Genomic DNA, 24,692 nt, shown 5'->3' with positions numbered 1-24,692 from the left:
AGTGTGTGGAGTAAAAAATTGCTATCGACACTCTGGTGTGACCTCGCTTTCTGAAGCCAATTGATTTCATTTATCAATATTTTATCTGTAATTTAAAAAAAGATTTCCCAGAAAAAAGTCTGAGAATGAGTTGTAAGTAAATATTAACATACGACTCCAAGGAAATTATCATAAAATCGTTTGGATTTGATCCAGGTAATTTATTCTAATATAAATAAATAAATCAGTATAGTTTGGTTTCTTGACCCTTACATGCATTTTCTTGAGAAAACTTTATTAAAAATTTGACAAAAGTGATTTTCATACATTTTAGGCTTGCCTACATCAAGGGTTTAATTCAATCAAAAAATGTCTTAACTTTGCGTGTATTGTATTCAACTTATTTAGGTATAGGTATTTCTTTTACAGGATTTTTCTTTGGGGATGCGATGTCAAGGGAGTTCTGAGAAACTTATTAAAAAAAAAAGGAACAACACAATTTCTTCACTAAAGTTGCACCAGTTTACAATTCGGTCGATCGCTGTGAATTTCCAAGAAACTCGTGTGAGCATAAAAATCGGTTATACTGATCCGGACCACAAGTGCATAAAAATCCATCGGTAGGTTGACGCATGCATGAATTAGCAAAACACTGTGTAAGATCGAGATAAATTAGTTATGACATTATATAAAATCAGCGACAAACGGCGATATCGGTTCAGTAACCGCGCGCGGCGGCGGGCATCACTCCTCGCACGCATGCTAAAGTCGAGTTTTAGATTTTCTCTCTCTCGCTCGCTCGTGTTCCCCAGTTTCCCGGTGCGTACGTACATGCGTGCGAGTGTGCGTGTGTTGTAAAAGTGCTCCTGCCGTGTGCATGTGTGGGTATCACATACGCACGTGTATCCAGCATTAAAGTTATTCAGGAAAGTAGACGTCTTATTTACAATATCTACACGCGCACACGTACACTACCGAGCAACGACTCTACTTTACCTGAGTTACCGGAGAGGTAACTTTCACCCCGCGCTGGCTTTTGCGCGCAAATCTCTCGCTCGACTAATAGTCCGGCGACGTTTACGTGCGAGCACAGAGAGAGCCAAGTGTCAACGACTGTACCTCGCAGCAGCATCGACTTTTATATTCGTCATATTGACAAGTGATTTTCCTCGACTATCTTTCGTATAACGTAGATATGATCCCTACGGAACAATCATCCAACAGTGAGTAAAATTACGAGTTCATTTTTTTTCGTATTAAAAAAGTGTTGAGACTCTTTGTGCTTAGTTTTTTATTTTCATACCGATTGATGCTTACTTAAAAGTCACATCTAATTGAAGAAGCTGAATTAAGCTTCGTGTAGCGTGGACACTGTCTGCTGTGTTGCTACTGTATACAAACATATTGCCCGCCGAGTCGATTATTTATGTATCGCATTATTTATGAAGATAATGTCAAGTATAGGAAGCACGCTGATTTCTTTTAAATTTTTCTACGATCAAAGAATGTCCCATTTTCATTATCACGCCGATTGCTGATTAATTGACAGTTAAAGATGCGAAGTAAAAGGATATCTCATTCATGTAAATGTTTTGTCGTAGAAAACCTTTTTAGACTTTCACAGACTCACAAAATTTAAACCTTTTTCATGTCTAAGAAATTGTTTTTAAATTTATTAAATCTAGAATATTATTTTTAAATAATCAACTCGACAGTTCTGAAGCATGAAAGTAAAATACTGCTGCAGTAAATTTTAATTTTTATCTTGATTATAATACTTCATGACCGTTAATTGATGAATTTTCACCCAAGTAAGCCAAACGATTTTTGCAAGTCAACATATACATCTCAGAGACTATAAAATAAATCACCCACGCAAGTAGAGTATCGAGAGTTCAAACGCCTTCCAGTTGCAACTACGCAGCACGCCACAACACATTAAGATCGAACACTATAAATATAATTTCATGTTTATTTACACGCTATCTGTATCAGTCAACAATATAAATGGATACTTATAATGATATTGTGCGTTCGTAGACAAAATGAGAAGAGGACTAAAAATTGCCATAATCGGCCAGAGCAACTTCGCGGCCGACGTTTACAAATTACTGAAAGCCGACGGGCACGAGATCAGCGGCGTCTTCACCATACCCGACAAAAATAACCGCGAGGATGCGCTAGGTAAGTTAAAAAAAAAATGAAGGGGGTGGAAAAAAGCAGCGAAGGCAGTCGGTGAAGTTATTGGCGCCTGTTGCAGCTCTCGCCGCGAAAGCCGACGGCACGCCCTGCTTCAAAATCAAAGCCTGGCGCAGCAAGGGCGTCATGCTGCCCGAGGTGTTCGACCTCTACCGCAGCATCGAGGTCGATCTCAATGTGCTGCCCTTTTGCACTCAGTTCATACCGATGGATGTGATAAATTATCCCGTGCATAAGAGCATATGCTATCATCCGTCAATACTGCCGAGACATCGCGGTGCTAGCGCTATCAGCTGGTGAGATTTTTTTTTTATTTAAAAATCCATATAATAACACGCTAAATGAGCCGTAAATCGTGCGAATAATGTTACGGCGATAATTTACGATAGCGGCATGGTTTTCTTCCTTTTTTTCTTTTTAATACTTTTTATTAAATTACGTAAAGCTCTCGCGTGTACAATGCGTGATTTTTTTCGTCAAACGTGGTATGATCGTGAGTAGGCGCGAACAACGCCTTATCGAACGTGAAATTGAAAAATGAATTACGCACGAGTCGTGTATGCAGCGAGAATCTCTCTCGCTCGCGCGGGAAAAGCATCGCAATGACGGGAATGTCGAGAGTACGTTTCCAGTGTGCGGCTGAAAAATTTCATCTTAGAAATGACGATAAGAATCGCGCGTTTTACGTTTGTTTTTCACGAAAAAAAAAAGAAAAAAGAAACTATAAAGATCCTCGTGATTACGAATGCTCGACAGGACTCTGATCGAGGGCGACGAGACGGCCGGCTTCACGATCTTCTGGGCCGACGACGGCCTCGACACCGGCCCGATCCTCCTGCAACGCAAGTGCAGCGTCCAGCCGAACGACACACTGGACTCGCTCTACAACAGGTTCATGTATCCCGAGGGCGTGAGAGCCATGGCCGAGGCCGTGAATCTCGTGGCCGAGGACAATGCCCCGATGATCGAGCAGCCCGAGGAAGGCGCCACGTACGACGCCATGCTCAACAAGAAGGAGCTGCAGCGGCTCGTGTGGTCCGGAAAGACGGCCAAGCAGGCGCACGACTTTGTGCGAGCGCTCGACTCTACGCCCGGCGCCTGGACTTTGATCGACGGACAGGAGGCGAGGCTCTACAAAAGCACACTCTGGACCGGTATTGAACAATTTTTTTAACTACAAATTGTATCTAGCTCGTTTCTTTTTTCAACTTGACACTGAATTAACGAACGAAATTGTTTCGACAAAATAGGAAAGATTCCAAGCGAAGTCAGCCAAGTCAACGTCGACGGTCGGGAGGGCTTGGTTCACGATTCCGGATTAATGATCCAGGCCGAGGATGGCAACTGGCTAAACATCGAAGTGATAAAACTCGGAACGAGGACCATCAGCGCTTCCAAGTTCGGTCGAGCAGAGACGAACGGCGTCCACGTGGAGTTTAGCCCGGAGGAAAAGACATCGGTCGAAAAAATACGCGCCATCTGGGAAAGCATCTTGAAAGTGGGCGTCGATGACAATCTTGACTTTTTCATGGCAGGTACGATATTCTACCTCATTTTTCTTACGATTTACTATCTATTCACTATGTATATTAAACCCGAGCTTTATAGTCGGCATATGCTTCTAGAATTGTAATCAATGCATTTGATCGAGATCTCTCGTTTTACAATTACCTGTGGCACACTTATTCAATGATAGTTTTCGAATTTATCGACAGAGTTACAAATATTTTCCATAAATCACCTTGACGTTTTCGATTTTGTAAATCACTTTTATTATCATGGTGTCGCGTGGCATCGACTGTTTGTGTGTACTGCTCGCTTTACAATGCTCAGATATTATGTGTTTTACTTGCGAATTAACCGTCACACGATGACTGCTTGCGTGCGGAATAATTGTACTAACTATTATCACGTATAATACATCCATACGAATAAAACGTTAACTCTGCGTCCAGTCACTTAATTACCCGGGTCACACCCCTACCCACCCAACACCGGCTCTAAATGAAAAACTATTTTACAGATTTCATATTGATAGCATTTCTTAAACGAAATTTTTCATAATTTTACCATAGACTTTAGGTCTCGTCAATTATGAAACTGAATAATAAAATAAATTACGGGAATTTTTAATATCTTTTTTAATTTTAATTTGAAACAGTAACAGTAAAAATAACAACAAAAGACAGTCTTTGGAAAACATCTGTTTAGTATGTGAATGAAGCATAAATCAGCAGGCAACATTAATTATTTAAATTATCATGATGTATCCGGTCCCGAATTTTGATTCTTGGTAAACACGAAAACACATGCAACGCTGCATTTAATTACTGAATCATTCTTCATATTATGGTTCTATCGAATCAGAAATCGATCTTACGACGATCCACTGGAAAAATATGCTTAGAATAGAATTACGTTTGGAAAAGAATAAATGGATCAAAGCTCTGACGAGAAAGAGTAGCTTACATTTAATATTTATAATCAGACTTTTTAATCGTGGATAAACAGTCAAATCATAAATCGAGTCATTAAATCAATGCTGTACAAAACTTAAACGTATGAGAGTAAAAAAGTGTATGACTACAAGAAAAGTTGGAAAACCGAAGAAGACAGGCAAAAAAAGTACAAAAGATAGAAAAGTCCATTGATGCGCGTCGATACATCAACTAGGATCGTCGGGCTCTTTTTTTCTCCTGTGTCCGATCTTGCCCCTGCCGTCCTGGCTGACCTGGCCGTTCTTGTCGAGCTTCTTGCTGACGGTGACGACCCACTGGTCGTTGATGCCCAGCGTATTGAGGAACATGGTCTTGCAGACCCTCAGGTGCTTGCTGTCCTTCTCGAGGAAGTAGTAGCGGGACTTTTCGCGCTTGCTCGAGCCCGACTGGGTGACGCACTGCATCTTGGGCAGCACGACGATGTGATTGGCTATGTAGTCCCACTGGGCCTTGTGGTCGGCCAGCGCCCAGAACTGGCCGAAGAGCTGCTCGCGCAGCGCCCGGTCGAAGCACTTGTAGCAGCGTATGCGGCAGTTGCTCTTGCAGGGCGCGCGCAGCTCGCGCTTCGGCATGGGCTTGCCCCGCAGGGTCGTGTAGGCCTCGCCCCGGTCCTTGGCCATCTTGGCCGCGACGAGGCGCGCCCGATTCGACGTCTCGGTCCTCGGCCTCGCTCGTCTTCGCTTTTCCGCCTTCTTCTTCGGCCAGCCGCTGCTCTTCGGTGCGTCCTTCGGCGTGATCATCTTCTCGATCGAGCCGTCCCAGTCGTCGGTTGGCTCCGCGAGACCTCCCGTCGCGAGACCCGACGTGAGCGCCGGCAGCTCGTCCGAGTACGTCAGGGCTATGCCACCGAGGTCCAAGCTGTCGTTGCTCGAGCCCGCCAAGTCCGGATCGTTGAGCATCATGAGGATCGAATCGAATCGTTCGTCCTCGAGATTGAGATCCATGGGTTGCTCGATGGTCAGCGGCTGTTCAAGGCTCGAAAAGCTCTCCTGTCCGACGATGGCTCGATGCTCGTCGTTCTCCGAGTAAGGTTGCGACGAGATGTGCTGCAAGCTCATGGCATCCAGATAGGCCTCGGGTTGTATGGTGATGGGCTCGAGGCCCTCGGCGTGTATGGTCACGGGCTCGAAGCGCTGCTGCTGCTGCTGGGGCTCCAGCTCCAGTGGGCCAAGAGAAGGAGGAGGAGCTTGCGACAGGACTTCCAGATTCGACATTTCCACTCGGTTTGTCGGGGGCTGCGAGTTCAGCGCTGGTGCGACGACGTTCGCGCAAGACTCGTCGGCGAAGATGCCCAGGGGCACTTGACTGATCGGCTGATAGATTTCGGGCTGAACGGGGAAGACCAGTGGCTTGACCGCCGAGACGCTCTGGACTCCTGCAATTGACGAAACGCTTACATGTGAATGTCGATCGGAATTTTCGATCTGGCGCGGGCAATTCTATGCCGATGTGATTGTACACGTTACCAGTGTGGTATATGGTGCCGACGACGGGAAGTTGGTCGATCCCACGAGCGCATTCCAGTGGCGGGGTCGCTTCGAAGACCAAATATAATGTTCATTATTGCGTTTGTTTACAATTATTTTAGCTGCGTTAATATAATTTCATTATCACGTATAGGCCACAATACATGTACCTACGAGCTCGAGTATCGAATGCGTGAGCCACCGCCGCATAATCTTGACCGATAGGAGGAGTCGAGAGCGCGTACTACATACGCCTCGTAATTGTAATTTATTATTTATCGAGCGCAGCAGTGATAGGAGTTGAATACATTTGAGGAGAAAATAAAGACGAGACGCGCATCGGACGTGTGTCGTAATTTTTGACGTTGCAACTGCGAGAGGCAAAGATTCATTATCGCGAGAGGCGCGTGCTAAAAAAAAGGGAAAACAAGGTAAAGAATTGCTAAATAAACGCGTCGCGAATATATGCCTCGCTCCGTGTTTATTGAGAGAAACTCCATGTCGCGAGTCATTATTTCTCGTCTCCGCGTTGTTTGCGTGCGTATAAGTGAGGCACGGGGCACGCATGCATACAACGATAAAGCACAAGCGCGTAATCCTCGCTCAAATAATGCCGAGCGTTTACGCGAGCAAAGGAAAAGAGGAAAAAAAGAGAGGAAAAAATCGCTCCTCGTTCATGGGAGTGCGTACGTATTATGTACGTTGGAGAGTCGGTTGTCGCAAATTGGTCTCGTCGGCTCTCGTCGGTGCGCGCGCGAATTACGCAATTGCAGCGGCTCGCGATACACACGAAACCGAACGCGATCGGATCGAGGCAAAAAATCACGCATATACTCGGTATATAGAGTCCGCGCGACGAGATTCTCGCGAAAGATCGGGGAAGCTGTGCGCGCGAATCACGTATAGGTACACATATCGAGAGCCAGTATACAAAAATAGCAAGTCATATGGGTATGCCAGTCTTAATGCGATACACAAAGTCGAAACTCACCGTAATCGTATCGGACCTCGAAAGTCAGGGCCAGGACGTTGACCGGAGCCATGGCGAGGTAGTTTCGGAGTTGCCGATCGTCGTTGCCTATCTTACTCTCGTCGTATGCAGGAAGCTCCTACACTGCACAAACGGCGTTCAACGGCGTCGTCGCGAGCGCAGAGCCCCAAGCACGTGTGCAGCTGCCGCCGGCGACGCTGCACTTTCTCTGTTTACAAGCCCAATCGTAGCGGTAGCAGCAGCAGCAGCAACCCGTGGGTGCACAACATGGTATTTAAAGAGACGGTACTATATAGGAGAAAGCACGGCAGAAGCGCTTCCAGTCTCGAGCTTGTGTTTTTCACAATACTACTGCGTGCGTGTTTAGGCGACGACGTTGACAATGTCGGCTGCTAAACTGCCTCATGTAGCGCGCCTACTGCTACTACTCCGGCTGGCTCTGTGGCACTCTATAACGCGACGAGAGAGAAACGCCGAGTCTACGAGTGCGCGGCGGCGTCGGCGTCCACAGAACAAAAAGTAAAAACCCGAGCACGAGCGCACGAGTAGACGAGAAGCCGACCAAGAATACGACGATGAAGAAGAAGAAGAAGTAGTCGTAGTAGGAGAAGGCGGAGAAGATAGCGCGAGAGAAGGAGATGACTACTGTCGTTGACACTCGTTGACTACTTGCGCTTCTTACAATATCTATGTACAACTTGTGCGTATACACTCGCGCCTATCTAGTCGATGGTAGATGTATCGATTTGGACTCTCGCTTTGGTCGGCGCAGCTTTCGAGGCGCCCGCAGCTATGCCCAGATCCGTTAAACGGAAAAGTCGAAAGCTCGCGGCCAAGATCGAGCGTTGCTCCTCTATATAACAACAGTCTCGGGACGAGCGAGATCGTACATAGACTGCGAGAGCCGCCGAGCTTACGAGTCCGCGTGCTCATATAGTGTAGCGCTGGACGGCGCGTCGCGATTACATAATCCTCGAGATACGTCGTCGCGTCGGCGTTTCTGCGTGCACGAGGGCCAAAAAACAAGCCGGCTCGATCATCGTGCGGCGGCCGGCCTCCGACCGCATAGACGTATACGTTATGATTTTAGCGCGTAAGCGCCGCGTCGTTATCGCGTAGTACGTGCCTCGCGTTCCAGCTCTGTACGCGTTATACCCTCGAGTACGCGATGATACACACACGTTAACGCGAGACTGCGTGAGCTAGAGCCGAGCCGCCGAGATCCGATTGTGTGACCACTGCCGAGATTCGCACTTCTCTCGACTGATATCGGGCGCGCGCGGAGAAATTTCAACTACGGGCTCTCTCGCTCAGCGGCAGCTGCTGCCTCGTGCCAATTTTTCAGTCTGTAACGATAACGATTCGCATGTATACATGCTTGCATGCAATTTCGTAACGCGCCGGACTTTTTTTCGTCGAGAAAAGCACGTATATGCTTAAAGCGCTTGGTCTATACAGCCGAGCAATTGTTGTTTTTCGAATTCCTACATATTGGCCGCCGAATGGCAGCTGCCGTCTATATCGCGCCTATATATATACCGCGACAAATCATTGATATTTATCGCGCGCGCGGCTCTTTCACTCTTTTTATCGACGGCCCCTATATAAAGCCAATCGATCGAATTTATTGTTCCATGTGCTCGCGACGTCGTTCGAAGCGCTGCACTTTCAAAAGCGATCCCTCGACTATTTCTTCCTATTGCGGCATTCGACCGCAACGACGTAATTCTCCACTTTGAGCAAATATCGTCCGAGCTATGTATTTTCCGCTTAACGATCTTCTACTTTTTTTGTACCCACAGCGAGCTTTCGACGAGCCGTTCGGCAAATATCTATCGCTCGCTCAATGACCTTATCTCTACATCTAATTACATAATTACTCATATTAAATCTTGCTCTAAATACGAGACAAAAAAATCGATTGGAAATAATATCGAACATCGAGGAAAAAAGCGTCGATACGTCGAGTCTGACTGCTTGTCTGCCGCCGACAGCAACGTAGACACGTCTATAATATCATGTAAATGCGATGGGTAATGCACGTAAACTTTTCTGCCGATGACAATGAACTCGTTCGCTCGTCTCGTATTCTCTAACGGAATAAAATATTCTAATTAGCCTTTTTTCGACTTAATTTAATGGCTTCGGCTAACGTATTCCCCCGTGTCTCGACGCCTCTTATTTTTTTTAAATCAGTCGACTCATTCTGATAAATCAGATTCGCTCGTACGCTTCGACAATATCTAAGCTTTTTACGGACACACAAAACAACCGCACAATTTCTCTTCCTCATAGAAATTTAAATACTGAAATGTACGATAAGAGTTGAAGATGAACAGTCTGCTGCGCCAATTTCATTTAATTATCTGTTCACTATGAGTTGATTATGAACCTTTTTTTTTATTTAAATACATTTTGTGGATATATTACTACTTTTCGCATACAAAAACAAGAATACTTGTTTCTCGGTTTTCAACGAGCATGAATGAAGCAGGAATATTTAAATGGCTCGTTGCTCATGATATTTTCATACGCAGGTTTCAGTTTATTTTATTACAATCTTGATAAAATATTACAAAAAAATCAATATGCCCCAAATAAGCAGAGGGTAGAAAAAAATGAATTAAAAGTAAATTGAAATTGAAGGCGCTGGCAGTATGGACGTAGTCCGGATGATCGAGGAACTGAAAGAGAGCCTCAACGTCGAGCTGCAAAACACGGACGTGTTTATGGCCCCGGTATTCGAAGAGTTCGTCGTCAAGGCCGTACTCGCGATGCGCGGCGCCTCCCAGAGCCAGCAGATCAGCTACGAGGCCGTGGAGATGAAGGCCAACAATCTCGAGCTCAAGTTCCCCAAGCAGCTGTTCGTCGATGGCAAATTCGTCAACGGACGCGCCAAGCCGATCCCGAGCGTGAATCCGCACGACGAGAGCGTCATCTGCCAGGTGGAGTCGGCCTCGGTCGAGGACGTCGACGACGCCGTCCAGGCGGCCAAGAGGGCCTTCGAGACCGGCGAGTGGAGCAAAATCAGCGCCCGGGAACGAGGACGTTTGATGTTCAAGTGAGTATATCCGTTCCATAGTATCTGCTCGCTTCGGAGATGAGTCACCGCGACGAATGCTTCAGGCTGGCCGACCTGATGGAGGAGCACAAGGAGGAGCTGGCCACCCTGGAGAGTCTCGACTCCGGCGCCGTGTACACACTAGCGCTCAAGACCCACGTGGGCATGTCGATCGAGACTTGGCGCTACTTCGCCGGCTGGTGCGACAAGATCCAGGGCGCCGTGGTGCCCATCAGCCACGCCCGACCCAACCGCAATCTCACCATCACCCGCAAGGAGCCGATCGGCGTGTGCGGCCTCGTCACGCCCTGGAACTATCCTCTCATGATGCTGTCCTGGAAAATGGCCGCCTGCCTCGCGGCCGGCAACACCGTGGTCATGAAGCCCGCGCAAACCTCGCCACTGACGGCCCTCAAATTCGCCGAGCTCGCCGCCAGAGCCGGTATTCCTCCGGGTAAGACGAGTCAGCCAAGACCGTTGAGTCTATATGTGGCGAATGTAATTCGTAACAATTACGCTCTCAGGAGTCATCAACATCGTTCCCGGAAGCGGCCGCGTGGCCGGCGAGGCCATCGTCAAGCACCCGCAAGTGCGAAAGTTGGGCTTCACGGGATCGACGGAAATCGGCCAGACGATAATGAAGGACTGCGCCGAGAGCAACATGAAGAAAGTCTCCCTGGAGCTGGGCGGCAAGAGTCCCTTCGTCATATTCGAGGACGCCGACATGCAGCAAGCCGTCAGATTGGCCATGAGCAGCGTGTTTTTCAACAAGGGCGAAAACTGCATCGCCGCGGGTCAGTCCATTGAATTTTTTATCACATTGTATTCGATCCTTGTGTGCGATTATATTTTGTGTGACGCGCAGGTCGAATATTTGTGGAGGAGCGCATCTACGATGAGTTTCTGGAGCGCGTGGTGGCCGAGACGAAGAAGATCGCGATAGGCGACCCGCTGAACCGAGGCACGTCGCACGGGCCCCAGAATCACAAGGCCCACCTGGACAAGCTCGTCGAGTTCGTCGAGATCGGCAAGAGGGAGGGAGCCCGCCTGATCCAGGGCGGCAAGCGGCTGCCCGTGCCCGGCTACTACTTCGAGCCGACCGTGTTCGCCGACGTCGAGGACGGCAGCTTCCTGGCCACCGAGGAGTCCTTCGGCCCGATCATGATCGTGTCGCCGTTCAGCTCCAAGGACGAGGACAAGCTGATAGCCCGGGCCAACGCCACGGAGTACGGCCTGGCCTCCGGAGTCCTGACCAAGGACATCGGTCGAGCGCTTCGATTCGCCGAGAAGATCGACGCCGGCACGGTCTTCGTCAACACGTACAACAAGACCGACGTGGCCGCTCCATTCGGCGGCTTCAAGAGATCCGGATTCGGCAAGGATCTGGGCCAGGAGGCGCTCAACGAGTACCTCAGGACCAAGACCATCACCGTCGAGTACTGATTTGCCACTACGATGTACCATATTGACTTTGTTGCAATTCTCGTCGTTGTTGAATTGTGCTTCATTCTCCTAGACTGTTAAATATATCTCAACCTATTACCTCTTTTTTTCATTTCAAATTGATCTCCATGAAGCATTTTATTAAATTTACGTACAATTAATGAAACAAATAAATCGATTTAATTGCCAATGGAATACATTGTTTTACCTGAGTCGATCGAAGCGTTTCATTTATCACGAACAAAAATTCCATAGTGAATACAGCAGCTTGTATTGTTTATTTTAGAATGGGATATTTGGTATTTAGAATGCCGATTGAGTAATGTATTTATTTTAGACTTCTCGAAATCAGAAACACGTTTCAGAGTTGAAAGTATCGATTAAAATTCTTCATCTGAATTGGAGCACATTTTAATCACGTGCAAGTTTCATTTGCTCATTGCTCTCGAAGCGAGACTCAAAATTGTTCATCGCTTGTTTATTTTTTTTTCTTTTTAAAAACTCGATATTTTCTATTCAGTGCGAGTCAATGTAATGTATGGGCAAACGTAAAGACAGTCAGCGGTAGAATCCATACGTTGCTCGTTATGTATTATCCGTTGCTCCCTGTGAGCGTAATTTTCGCGCGTAAGACCAGATGAAGAAAAAAAAATGATCGAACGAGAGGGGGGAGGGGGCAGGAAAAAAAAAGTAAAGGCTGAATACCTCGAAGGGGGTCCTACGGCACGCAGTGTGAGAAAGTCCACGGTCCAATCGTCGCCGGCGTTGATACGGTTTCTCGAGGCGGCAGATGCAATATATATATTCCTCGTAGACAAACTGCACGACGCGCAATGAGTTATATTTATATATGTGTACGCAGTTGGGGCAGAGCACGGGGGGCAAAGAGAGGAAGGGGTTACTCTCGAGCGCAAAAAAATTATACCGGAGCTCGTCTCTGCATGTGCTCGGCTTACTTGCATTCAGCACGAGTTGCTAAAAAAAAAAGGGAAAAAAAAGAGAAAAAAAGGAATTAGCCGAGCCGAACGAACCTGTTGAGACTTTTCGCATGTGTTTCGGGGCCCAGTCGCGGCCAGAGTCTCGTTCGGGACGGCTCCTCGGACACAGTTCGATCGCGCGTCGGTATACCTTGCACGTGCTCGCGTTATCACGATAGGCAATCGACGAAATTTGCGGACTAGCGCCGAGTGTAACAGCTGCTGCGCTCAGCTATACGCGCGCGTAATGATACACTTTTGCCTGCTTACGCACGGGAGAATGGCAAATGAAAGAATACCTATAACGCCAGAGTGAGAGAGAGAGAGAGAGAGAGGAGAGCGAGCGGGCATTGTAATAGAGGTGCACGTGCTGACTGAGTAGCTTATTTTAGCAGTGCAGCGACGAAATTGCGCCGACGACTCGAGCAATGACAGCCAATGATTCCAACTATAAAGCCGCTGCCACCGCACGATTAGCTTCAAGGTAACGATATCCATCCGCAAAGGTATAACACGTGTTTTCATTCGATTCCTCCTCGTCGCAACGGAGCTGCTGTTGATTGGAAACAATTTGGTCCAAGAGTAGCGTTGAATAAAATCGCCGCAGGATCGTTTTACGAGCGATCTCGCGGGCCTATATTTGAGATACGTTTTGCCGGACACGTATCCTGCTTCTGTTATTGTTAACTCGTACGTCGGGGCGAAGCCGTAGCATAGACTCGATCGGACGAAAGAAAACAATCGATTCAAAACAAAGCCGTCGCATATTAGTTTTTTGCTCCAAATGACGACAATCACTTATATGAAAGTAACTGTGCAGGATGCATCTGAAAAATAGTTCAAGATTTTCACGAAGCTACAGATTCGAGCTCACGGGGCCGTTACTGTGGCCAATGTCAAAATATCTGCCGCACATAAGCCGCAGAAACCGGTCGCGCGCTGCACTTGGGGGTACAGAAACGGTGAAGCTCCGAGTCGTAGGACGTAAACAGGCCCCGAACGACGAGGGTTGCGACTCGAGCCGTGCGAAAGCAAATTGCCTCCTTTTCTGACTCGTGCACGTAGTCTTCGAGCTGCAGCTTCGGGACACAGCGATTGTTTGGTAAACGCAGTTGTTGCTCGAATGCCAATGACCGAAGCTGCCCCGCGTCGGCGACAGTGGAGAGCATTTTTATCGCGTCGCCATCGATGAGCTCGAGGGCGAGGAATCGACACAGGAAGCCCAGCTTTCGAAAGGAAGCAGATACTCGCAATCGCGTGAAAAAAAAAATAAGCGCGCGCCGGGCCGTCGGAAGCTCGTTATAACAAGACCACGCGGAGAGATACGCAGTGACAACGAACTCGAGAGCCATGCAAATTCAGCCGTGCCTCATTTTGTTGTCTCTTCGTGACGGCTCAACAGGCGGCTTTATTTTATAAGTGACACACTGTAAGCTATGTACTTTTTATTTCACCATTTCAATTTCATCAATCGTTATTACACCCAGCTTCTATTTCTCTTTCACGATGTCTCGTTTATTTGTTCGCGATACCTCCATTTAAAGCGTGAATGATACATTTAAACTTTTACGAACTTATTAGGTAATGAAATAATTTAATAAATTTTAGCATTTGTAAAATCTTCAAAATCGTTTTTAAATACAATAAAAATGACTGTTTTCTTTTACTTTTAGATTGAATTGCGAAAAAAATTCAAACGAAACTTTACTGCTCGAAGTGGTAGATTCAAAATTAATTAATTTTTACGGTAATCAATCGAAACAGATCTTTAATCTTTAACAAGATGTCAACATTCAAGAAAAATGCCATTTATTAGTCTTCTCTTTACTACATTTATTGAAGATTCTGTGGCGATAATGTTTTTATTGTTTTTATAGAAGACCATTGAAAGATTTTTTTTAAAAATCCCAGGAAACACAATTGGAGATATTTATTTATAATTGATTTTGTCATTTCTGTAATAGTTAAGAATATATTTCTCAGTTATTATGGATTTACAGTAACCAATATGTTGAACTTCAAAGTTCAACGAGTGAAAATTTTAATCGCCAATTTCTGCTATTTATCAGTAACATATGGATGAAAATCAAGATACTTATATGGACAATGATTTATTAAGTTTTAAACTACTGTGACATTTTCTTCGTAAGTTTTAAACTACATATTATTTTTTGTTGAAATAGAAAAATCTTATAAACGTCATGTACTCGATATCTTTTAATACGAAAATGTATCAAGAGATTTAACAATTCTTTTCTTGCAACAGAAAACAGAATATGAAGAAAGTTTATATAATTAATACATTAAGGGTTCGGCTCGTCATCGGGCAACTTTGCTAACATTCATTAAAATGCCAGCTGCCCCCTGATGGGCTCTATCCTTTATGTAAAAGCTCATCAAAATTGTATGGTTCGTATCATTTAAAAAAATATGATTATTAACTAAACATTTATATTTAAAAGGTTCCATTTAAAATGTCATTGATTCAAAAAGTTTGTAATCTTAGTATTAACCATTAATAACTAAAATAATTTCTTTAGGAAAAAAATCAACGACATTTATATAATAAAACGACTGCAATAATTTTTCTTTTTGTTCGAACAGTGTACCTTTAGCCATTTTTTATTCTGTAATATATTTCATTCATTTTTAATACATTTTTAAAATACTATCAGTTTTAACAATGCGTGACAGTTTGTATCAGTTTATTTAAAGTTATCCGAAATAAATTAATCAATTTTGTAATTTATCACAATTAATAATTATTATCATATTTATTGTGAAATAATATAAGCTTTGAAGCCCTATTTCAGAAACAATAAAGGTTCGTTTTTGATCCTCGAAAAAAGGTACAATGAGAAGATTGTAATTAAAATACATAATTCACAATACAATTTTAATAAAGTAAGCTTACGGCCCGAATTTACTGAAGCAAATCATGTATGGACTTGAATATTCTTTTCAAGCTTAGTTTCCGTAACAAGCGCTTTGAACCGTCAAATGCTCATTCACGAAAGGTGGTTAAATTTATCTATAACTGAAGTTTTTTGAAAATTCATTTTCTTTCATAGGTTTTTGTAAATCATGATTTTTATGTATTATTCATAATGTTCAATAATTCATGTTTAATCTAATAATTTATACTTGAATTAAAAATTCAATTGAAAAAAGTAAATATCAAATTTTCTAACTTCAATAAATGTTTCATCGGGTTGAAAATTAAAATAATATATCAGAAAACAAAATGTTGATAAGTTCATGACGAAGATAAAAAAACAAATAAAATAATTTTTTCGATTTTTTACTGAGAATTTTAATTACAAACGGAAAGACATTATGATTAATTCAGCTTATATAGGATCATATGACTATTAATATATAAACATGAAGAGTAAAAGGTTTTGAACTTATGTATATAACATTGTACATTTACTTCAGTACAGGAAGGACTGTTCTATTGAAAAGCACGTGATAATTTCGTTTTATAAGAAATTTGCATCAACAAAGAGACATTTATATATTATTTAATGTTCCTAACGAGATATAATCTATTTTTTCCATAATTTTAAATGGATTGAGACATGTAGTTAGAATTTTTAACAGTATAATCGAATCAAGATTTTTGTACAATTTTGTGATATTAATAGATTTTCTCTTTAAATTAAAAGTTAAAAGTTAACTCTAAGATATAATATTGCATATTAATATTAAATTATAGAAATAAAAACTTAATATTACGTTTAAACTCATAAAGTGTGATGCTAAAAGACGGTATGCATGCATTAAAGGTTGAATTGTATAACAGATAAATAGCAGTAAGTCTTAAATACTTACAATATTAATATGATTTGAATAAATTTGTTGAAAATAAAACGAATTTCATTAATGAAAAATTGATAGTATCAAATAGTACCAAGAAAATTTTATACATACTACTCAGAGTTTCTTTTAACTATTAATATTTCATTTTCCTATTTCATTAATTTACTAATTGTTATCAAAGTAAAAAATAATTACACAAACAAGTATACAATACACCCACAAAGCAATTTAAATCTCGCAATGCTTGTCTCCAAATAATATGGTAGAAGTACATTTGCGCAGCTTTGCTTTCAGCTCTTATGTTAAGTCAGTCTTGTTTTATTTAAACAATAACACAACATTTTAGGGCGTATAACATATACATTTATATAGTTTAGTATATGTTTATATATTTTTATATTATATAATATAGTTATTTATTTTATATTATATAATATATTCATATATTATACTCATACTTTTCCATGTGTATACTTGTATGTGTTCAGATATCAATTATTTACTCAATTTTTGAGTGCTTTCATTTACTTGATCTATAAAAATTTTTTAAATTTAATAAATGGATAATTAAACAGTGACTCACATTTCGATTTTAAAATAGTAAACTGGACTGCACAAAAACTAACTGCAAAAATGGCGCTTATAAAAAGAAACGAGTTTTGTGAAAGTTTAAATTTTTTGAAAAAAATCTAATTGTATCATCTTTTTCTGTAGTATGGATTAAGATAACATAGATTAAAATTTTTAATTTACAATTTTCTTGTCAGTGTATAATTTACTTATTTATATAGATAAATTATCTATACATTTTCAACAATACTTTTTTCAAATAGCTACTTTAAGAATCGAATCCTTTAAAATTTTTGATCACACAAGCTACATTTTTAAAGCAATTGTATCGTCATTCTGAGAACAGCATGTAATTACTGTTTTATAACACTTATACTATTATAGAGAACGAAGAATTTAATATTAGTTTTTTTGTTAAGAATTTTCATTTGCCAATTAAAATGACTATCATTATTATATGGTTAATTTTAAAGAATTAAAGCTTTTGCAACTGGACAATATATACTATTTGCAATGATCGTTTATGCAACGATTAAAAATTTTCACGAATTTTCAACACTACACATATGAACAAGGAAAGGCATCTAATGAAAGTAGTAACTCAAGTATAAAAATTCTACGTTCAAAACGCTCATTACAAAACGTTTATGTTTGTCTATTAACAGCAGCTGAAAAACTGCTGTTTTTTTACTACGTGTAGAAGAAGCTGTCATTTCCGCGCGCAGTGATAAGATTCAAATCACATTAACTAGAGATGACTGTCACTTAAGAGTATGATCCTTTTTTCAACGCGATTGTACTATGATTTCTTTTGAATTTTTGACGACCAAACTGCAATGAAATGATAAACGTGATTGACTAATCACAAAACATTTTCATTCTTGACAGTTAGCATCCCAGCAAAAGTGTTGTTATCGTTGTTTCAACTGCAGTCATGTCAGTCACGTTTCTGAAAGTTTACATTAGACGAGAATGATTTTTATGACAATTCAACAAAATTTTAAAACAATATTATCGGGTGAATGACCCATTAAGAAAATTGTGTAATTTATTTTTGAAAACCGTATTTATACTTACATGAATTAAAATATTTAAAAATCGAGCTCGAGAGCAACTGGTTGGTCTTCCCCACGTCACCAGAAATGCGGCTGAGCGTAGCCCCCAGCAGCTCCCGCACCCCCAGCTGCGCCCGCAGGTGCTCCACTCATACCAAGAGGATTAAAACGATGAGGATGAAGCTTTTCCATGCGCACTGCGCCAGGTCCGGCTCCAAAGCCGTGTCCTGCGCCCGCACCGGCGCCTCGGCCGCCGAATCCGCCTCGACCTGCGAGCATTGCTGGTGGTCCACCTGCAGCTAGGCCAGCTCCGCCACCAATTCCTATGCCCATTGGTGGGACACCGCCGTAGCCGCCTCTACCTCGACCTACAACACCGCCACCGCCACCTGAAGAGCAATTTTTATATGTAATGGTGTCGTCCTACTAAAATTTTTAAATAAATATATATAAAAATGATACCAATTAATAACACTACGAAATAATTCGACCCATAGCATTAGCAAACCAAAGAAAAACTTAAAATTAATTACTTACTTCTTGTAATACTTTATTCTAGTTAAGAAACAAATTTAGATTGCGTGTAAAATTAATTTGTATTCATCTATCAACTATGTAAACAAAAATGCGTAAAAAATAATAAAAAAGAAATCAAATTCAAAGAATAAAAGAAAAACAATTAAAGTAAGTGACAGAACAGGATTAATGAACAAAGCAATGTGAATATAGAATCAATACTTTTTCTAATGTTCATTAAGTCAAGTGTTTATAAAGATACTAATTTTGATAGAAATATATAATTTAATAAAGATTCACAAATTAATGTGAAAAATTATCCATAAATCATTACATGACTTCACATAATACACTTTGAAAAACGACTTATAAAAGCCTAGTGATAAGCATTGTACTCATAAATTACAAGTTAGCTAAATAGAATATACACTTAATTCTCTAATAATATTCTTGATATAAAAATATTTAATCATTACAATTTTCAACTCGTGTTAAATTTACCGTTTTCAAGTGTTCAAGTATGCATAATGCAAACAAAAGTTGAGATACTAAATTCATCAAAATAAATTAACAAAATTATTTAAAACAAAACAAAAAAAGAATCTAGAAAAGTTACTACTTTTTTTTAGTCATCAAATTTAAATTGTGGGGTATTTTCCCAATATCACATTATTCTTTTGCTTTAAAAACAAAAACGATGAATTACACAGTTATAAAAATACAATCCGCATTATCAATGTTAGCGATTATTTCAATGCCAAAAGTTGTGGAATGGTGACTTTGTTGGAGAAGCAGGTAGTCTAGCTAAGGTAAAACAGAAATACAAGAAGTTATTTTTTGTAGAACAATAAAGGCTTCCTTGAAACATTTGAATTACAATTAAACTCACAATATTTTCTTGAAGATTTTTTTCCATTATACAAGATATGCTCTCTGATTCCTAGATCTCCATATTGTTCCTCAAGCATTGCAATATTAATTTGTTTTTCTAATAAAGCAACTAGTGGAATTCAAAAAGCAAGCATAGCCAAATATTTATAAAAATGCATTCATGTAGACAATTGATATGAAGTTTATTTCACCAACATTTCAATAGAAATTTTCAAGTTGTTTTAATCGTAAATCTAATATTTTTATTAATTGAAATGTTGTTATCTAGAGTCAAAGCTATTCAACTACAAAAGCAAAAAACAACACCATGCACAAGAATGCAAATAAGAAGCTTAATACCCAAATATTACCAAATTGAAAATAAGTAGAACAAAATATGAAAAAAATGTTTAAAAATGTTTAATAATCTTGCTTTTTTCTTTACCGCGACTTTGATTGAATCCTGCTTGCCAACCAGCATAATAAGCTGCCTTTTGTTTCCCATGCTCTTCTGCAATTTTAACACTAAGTGGTTCAGAACCTCCTTCTGGTATTGTACCATGTAAATGATTGATGGCTTCTTGAGCTTCTTCGCGTTTATCATATCTAACACAAACAAGATCAATATTTTTTAATCATTTATAAAATGTTTTTTATCAACTATTTATTATTAACTTTATTATTTATTAAGGTATTGAGTAGAACTTTTTAAATAATAAAAAATAAATTACCTGACAAAGGCTACTCCTCGAGGCAATCCTGTAAGTTTATCTTTTAATATATTTTTTTGAACAATGCGACCAAATCGGTTGAAAATTTCTTCAACTTGTTTTTCTGTGATATTTCTAATAATTAAAAATTTAAACAAAATGCATTAAATTTTTTATAACTATTTTTATAAAATGTACACTAATCTTTTACCTTGGCAAATTAGTAACATATAAGTTTGTTTCTTTAATTTCTTCACCAGAAGGTCTTGCAAATGAAACTTTCAACCTCTTATTTTGAACTTGAAGACCATTGAGAGTATTAATTGCTGTGGCAGCATCTTCAGCTTTGGCATAATTTACAAAACCAAAACCATAACTATAACCAGTCTATATGAATAAAAAAAATTTAAATCAATATTAAAGTATTGATTAATAATAAAAAATATTCAAATATTTAAAATATATTACTTTGTAATCTTTCATAACTCTACAGGACTCAACTGGACCAATTGTGACAAACATACTGTAAAGCTCTTTTTCTGTCATACTTTGAGGCAAATAGTTAATAATTAAATTAGTTCGATCATCTCCACTATTTTTATTTTGTTGAGGTGGTTGTTGCTGTGTTTGTTGCTGTCCTTGCTGTTGTTGATATGTTGGTTGTTGATAATGTTGCTGTTGGTCATTCATTTTGCTATCTTGCTGGATACTTCTTTTTTCTTTTATTTGAGTTTGTGAAAACAATGTTATACTCTCTAGTTGGTTCAACGGCAACAGCTGATGTGTTGGTAAGTTTCCACTGTTTCCATCGATAAAAACCATCCATATGATCGGCAAATACAAAAAATATAAACAAATTTATTACTACTGTTACCACGGATTTGTCCATGATGATCCAGGCAGCTTTTTTACTAAGTTTAATCATATTGAATCAAAAGAAATATTAAAAAAAAGTATATTAGAAAATAAATGGATTATATGCGCTGTCAGACCTGTTTTTCAGAAACAAACAAACAAAAATGTATAAGGGTCAAACTTGCACAATATTATTTGCAAAGTATTAAGTATGAGTTTATTCAACCTGAATTATTTTCAAAATATGGCTACCTAAAACTTTATATTGAATGATCAATTGTTGTCTTATTGAGCAACTTCTTTAAAAATTGGATTTTGTTTGAAATACATGAAAATTCAATGAACCTGAACTTAAATCTCAGGACATGATTTTTGGTATCATGCGAGCTTGATTATTGTAATAAAATTTTGGCAAGAAATTTGAAAATACATTATTAAAGAATTAAATTTGTTTAATAGAAAAGTTATGAAATTTAAAAAAAAAACTTTGGTCTTAGATGTGTCAAAATTTAATTAAAATTAGGTCAAAATAAAAACAGGGCTAACAAATTGTTATTTACAATCAATTTGAATTAAGTAATGAAATTTCTATGTTGAAGCATTATGATTAGTGCAAATTTTCAAATGTGAATAAAAATCAGATAATATTCACTGCAAATTAAAAGTTTTTCCAAATATTTAATAATAATTCATTTTATAGTATGCAATAGTCTGACTTGAAGATTATTTTGAAGTATCCAACATCAACAAAAAAAGCATAATCAAATAATAAAATCAATGATTATTATTGAGATAATGAAATAAGTAAGTTAGATATTTTATTATTTAAATTCTATGAAAATATCCTATTATGAATAATAAATAATTCTCTATTTTGTAGTACTGTAATGCACACAGCTATATTGTTTGGTTCTATTATAAGAAAATTTGTTCTACATCATTAGATTAATGGTCTAATCTATAACTGGTTGATCTAAATTAGAATTTGCTGAAACAGAACTTGTATTATTTTGTACAAAATTAAATCATCAAAGAAAATGTTACATTAATTAAAAAGTAAATATTTTGAGATTTATGTATAAATCAAATAGATTTTTGAATAAATCTTTAATAGTAACAACAATTTCATTTGATAAAAAGTTAAAAATTACTCAAAAAATTTTTTATTTTGTGGCTGTGAATTTGTGTTATAATAATCATTGAAATTAATTAAAGCTGTATTGAAAGTCTAGCAAATGATACAATCTTAAAACTACACTCCATTTATTCAAAAAATTAAGGTAAAGTTGCAAATTTCAATTACAAAATTTTATCAAAACACGGAGAAAATACAAAATAAAAAATACAGTTATTTATAATTATTTGACTATTTTAGAAAACTACAAACGATACTTAGACATTTTTGCTTTTGAGTGAATAAAAAGACTATTCAATTCGATAAAAAGCGCATACTCGAGTTAATTAAAGGAAAGAAAGGGAAAGATGCGTGAGCAGCTGCCGATATATAAATCAACGATAAACATAGAATAGAAAGATGAAAGAAACAAAGCATGCTTGTATGTGCATGAAATAGTGAATCATCAACAGATTCAAGGCATGGGCTCTTGTCGTTATGTAAGTCTCGCGAAATCTCTCCACCTGCATTGATTAGCGTCGGCGACGATTCATCTCTTATTTTGAAGTATCGATATCATGCCAATGAGCAATGATGCACCGTTACGTTGGAGTTAAGCTTAGGAAGACCGAGCAAACGCACTGCACACATACACAAACACCACCACTGGGCATAAACACGACTACATTATACTTCTACAATTACGAAAAGTCACACACGCACACACACAGACACAATGTCGCAGACGCTCAGACAGCATAACACTCGCGAATCGCGATATCATATACGAATCGCGTTACACTCGGCTAAATAACCATTTAATTTTTGCTTGAGCAAAATGAGCACAAAAACGAATTATAAACTGCTTGGTACAGAAACTCGTTACGAGCGTTTCGGACTCATGAAGCTAAAGGAATTTGTATAAAGGGGCAGAGGGGCAGTAACAGTAACAGCAGTATCAGCTATATAGCGGCTATACTTGCAAGGATTAATACATAGATATTTATTTGTTTTATTTGTTTACATTCGCGCACGTAGATGTCAAGTTTCGGTGCCCATAATTAAATGCTAGCGATAAAATAATTATTAATTTAAGTCAGTAAAGTAATAAGCAAGAGTGGGAGTAATAAATTAATTTTAAATAAAAATGGCGATTTCATAGGTAAAGGAGAATGCAAAACAGCAGAATATGCACTAAAGGGGGAGGTGCATACCCCATGAACCGATGGGAAAAGTAGGAGGTGACATTTCGAGTGAATTTAAAATTTCTAATCGATGGGAATGCTTTTTTGTTTGTATGCATACCTTGCGGACAAAACTATATTATCAGGAGCAAGCGACGAGATGCGAATTGCGAATTGTTTGACTGCTGCTCTTGGCGCTTCGCCGCTATACTACCGCTGCTTAGTATCCGCCGTAGATATCTATGTGTATATGTCTATACATTTGTTTGTGTATGTGTGTGTATATCTCGTCGTGGGTCGAGTTGGCTGCAGTAAGTCGATTGATACGGTGTTGTCGGTCGTTGAATATACACACACAGACGCTGGAGAGAGTCAAGAGTCGAGCTGTCCGCACTAACTTCTTACTGCACTTAGAATCACGAACCGACAAACTTTAAAATTTGTGTACTTAACAGATAATCTTTCGTGTGCAAAATCTCCACCATTTGCACACCCGCGGACACTCTCGACTTCGGAGTTTGGACTACTACCGCAAATATTAAGATCCGCCTGAAGTCTAAACTTGGAACTTTTTGCTGCCAGTCGCTAAAATATCGCTGGGCGGGCGGCCCCTGCGTAAGCGTAATTTCAAAACATCAGTCAGCGCCACCTCGTAGCTCGAATAAACGTTTTTATCGGAGTCGTTTGAACAATCGTCTCGATTATCCACTACTAATGAGCGGTAGGCACTGGAAAAGTTGAGTCAATACCCTTCTCTCTTCCCTTTAGGATACGACTAATTACCACGTGCAACTTGTGTATTTACGCGGTCAACAGTCCCAAACGATGTTAGATCAACGGCTTCGTGGAAACACGAGTTAATTGACAACGATCGATGCAAGCGATCATAACAAAAATCGTAAACATATCCCAAATGTATACATACGAAATGACTTACGAGATGCTGAACGCATCAATGAGGTAGACAATGGGTAGGTAGGTCGACGCGATCGTGTTAAAGAAACTACATAACACTACATAAACTGAAATTGATACTGCTACTCAGAATCTTTGTACTTGGAATATATTTTTATTTTTTTCCCTGAAGTTCTGCTAAATTGTACCCGTATCCCAATTTCTATACCTTTCTCGTAAAAGATCTGCTGTCCACAATCTATTCGTTAGTTCTATCATGTGCAAATTAATTCTAGTTTTTGCAAATATGCATTTTCGCGTTATTAAAGTCTATCGTCTGAAACAATAAAAAACTGATAGTTTACAATTTCAGATTACACAATATTTGATAAAAATTGTCTCAGTACCCTTTGAAATTTGATCTATGCAGCTGATGAACGAACAAACCCGAGTTGAGAAACGTCATTTTATGTAAATTGTAAATCCTA

The 24,692-nt window shown here is 39.7% G+C and overlaps 3 protein-coding genes across 6 annotated transcripts; 1 reads left to right on the top strand and 2 right to left on the bottom strand.

Annotated features, from left to right (window-relative positions):
• Positions 1-711: 711 nt before the first annotated feature.
• LOC106652434 (cytosolic 10-formyltetrahydrofolate dehydrogenase) lies at positions 712-11,811 on the top strand. The gene is made up of 9 exons (XM_014371372.2): positions 712-1,202; positions 2,020-2,163; positions 2,240-2,474; positions 2,935-3,332; positions 3,429-3,713; positions 9,780-10,194; positions 10,260-10,648; positions 10,719-10,988; positions 11,060-11,811. Exons 1-9 carry the CDS (start codon positions 1,175-1,177, stop codon positions 11,635-11,637), a joined length of 2,742 nt encoding a protein of 913 aa, XP_014226858.1. The 5' UTR covers positions 712-1,174; the 3' UTR covers positions 11,638-11,811.
• Positions 4,394-8,014, bottom strand: LOC111693840. Its single transcript, XM_023459681.1, has 3 exons — positions 7,134-8,014; positions 6,143-6,211; positions 4,394-6,051 (listed from the first exon to the last, which is right to left on the bottom strand). The coding sequence occupies exons 1-3, from the start codon at positions 7,183-7,185 to the stop codon at positions 4,844-4,846; spliced, it is 1,329 nt and encodes a 442-aa protein (XP_023315449.1). The 5' UTR covers positions 7,186-8,014; the 3' UTR covers positions 4,394-4,843.
• Positions 11,812-17,623: 5,812 nt separating the features above from the next.
• LOC106652453 (sex-lethal homolog) lies at positions 17,624-24,079 on the bottom strand. 4 transcript variants are annotated; one of them, XM_014371422.2, is made up of 8 exons: positions 23,432-24,079; positions 20,626-21,149; positions 20,369-20,544; positions 20,179-20,292; positions 19,893-20,053; positions 19,467-19,577; positions 19,284-19,381; positions 18,403-18,450 (listed from the first exon to the last, which is right to left on the bottom strand). In XM_014371422.2, exons 2-7 carry the CDS (start codon positions 20,977-20,979, stop codon positions 19,329-19,331), a joined length of 969 nt encoding a protein of 322 aa, XP_014226908.1. In that variant the 5' UTR covers positions 20,980-21,149; positions 23,432-24,079; the 3' UTR covers positions 18,403-18,450; positions 19,284-19,328. The 4 variants fall into 4 exon arrangements, with proteins under 4 accessions (XP_014226904.1, XP_014226905.1, XP_014226908.1 ...); XM_014371418.2 differs by lacking the exons at positions 19,284-19,381; positions 19,467-19,577 and adding an exon at positions 17,624-17,955 and having other exon boundaries at positions 18,084-18,450; XM_014371419.2 differs by lacking the exons at positions 19,284-19,381; positions 19,467-19,577; positions 23,432-24,079 and adding exons at positions 17,624-17,955; positions 22,651-23,377 and having other exon boundaries at positions 18,084-18,450; positions 20,626-20,956.
• Between the last annotated feature and the right edge of the window lie 613 nt (positions 24,080-24,692).

Source organism: Trichogramma pretiosum, unplaced genomic scaffold (genome assembly GCF_000599845.2).
Source record: "Trichogramma pretiosum strain Unisexual culture from Peru unplaced genomic scaffold, Tpre_2.0 scaffold32, whole genome shotgun sequence".
In the NCBI taxonomy this organism is placed as follows: Eukaryota; Metazoa; Arthropoda; class Insecta; order Hymenoptera; family Trichogrammatidae; genus Trichogramma; species Trichogramma pretiosum.
This window is presented reverse-complemented; position numbering and strand designations above follow the sequence as displayed.

Bases quoted from the DNA above. Each gene is read 5' to 3' on its own strand.
- LOC106652434 (XM_014371372.2), top strand. From the start codon at position 1,175: ATGATCCCTACGGAACAATCATCCAACA. The intron at 3,714-9,779 runs GTACGATATTCT...TTGAAATTGAAG, and splicing joins TCTTGACTTTTTCATGGCAG to GCGCTGGCAGTATGGACGTA. The intron at 10,989-11,059 runs GTCAGTCCATTG...TGTGACGCGCAG, and splicing joins CGAAAACTGCATCGCCGCGG to GTCGAATATTTGTGGAGGAG.
- LOC111693840 (XM_023459681.1), bottom strand. From the start codon at position 7,185: ATGGCTCCGGTCAACGTCCTGGCCCTGACTTTCGAGGTCCGATACGAT. The intron at 6,212-7,133 runs GTGAGTTTCGAC...TGGTCTTCGAAG, and splicing joins CGAGGTCCGATACGATTACG to CGACCCCGCCACTGGAATGC. The intron at 6,052-6,142 runs GTAACGTGTACA...CGTCAATTGCAG, and splicing joins CGGCACCATATACCACACTG to GAGTCCAGAGCGTCTCGGCG.
- LOC106652453 (XM_014371418.2), bottom strand. From the start codon at position 20,979: ATGGTTTTTATCGATGGAAACAGTGGAAACTTACCAACACATCAGCTG. The intron at 20,545-20,625 runs GTAATATATTTT...TTATTCATATAG, and splicing joins GAGTTATGAAAGATTACAAA to ACTGGTTATAGTTATGGTTT. The intron at 20,293-20,368 runs GTAAAAGATTAG...TTTAATTATTAG, and splicing joins TATGTTACTAATTTGCCAAG to AAATATCACAGAAAAACAAG.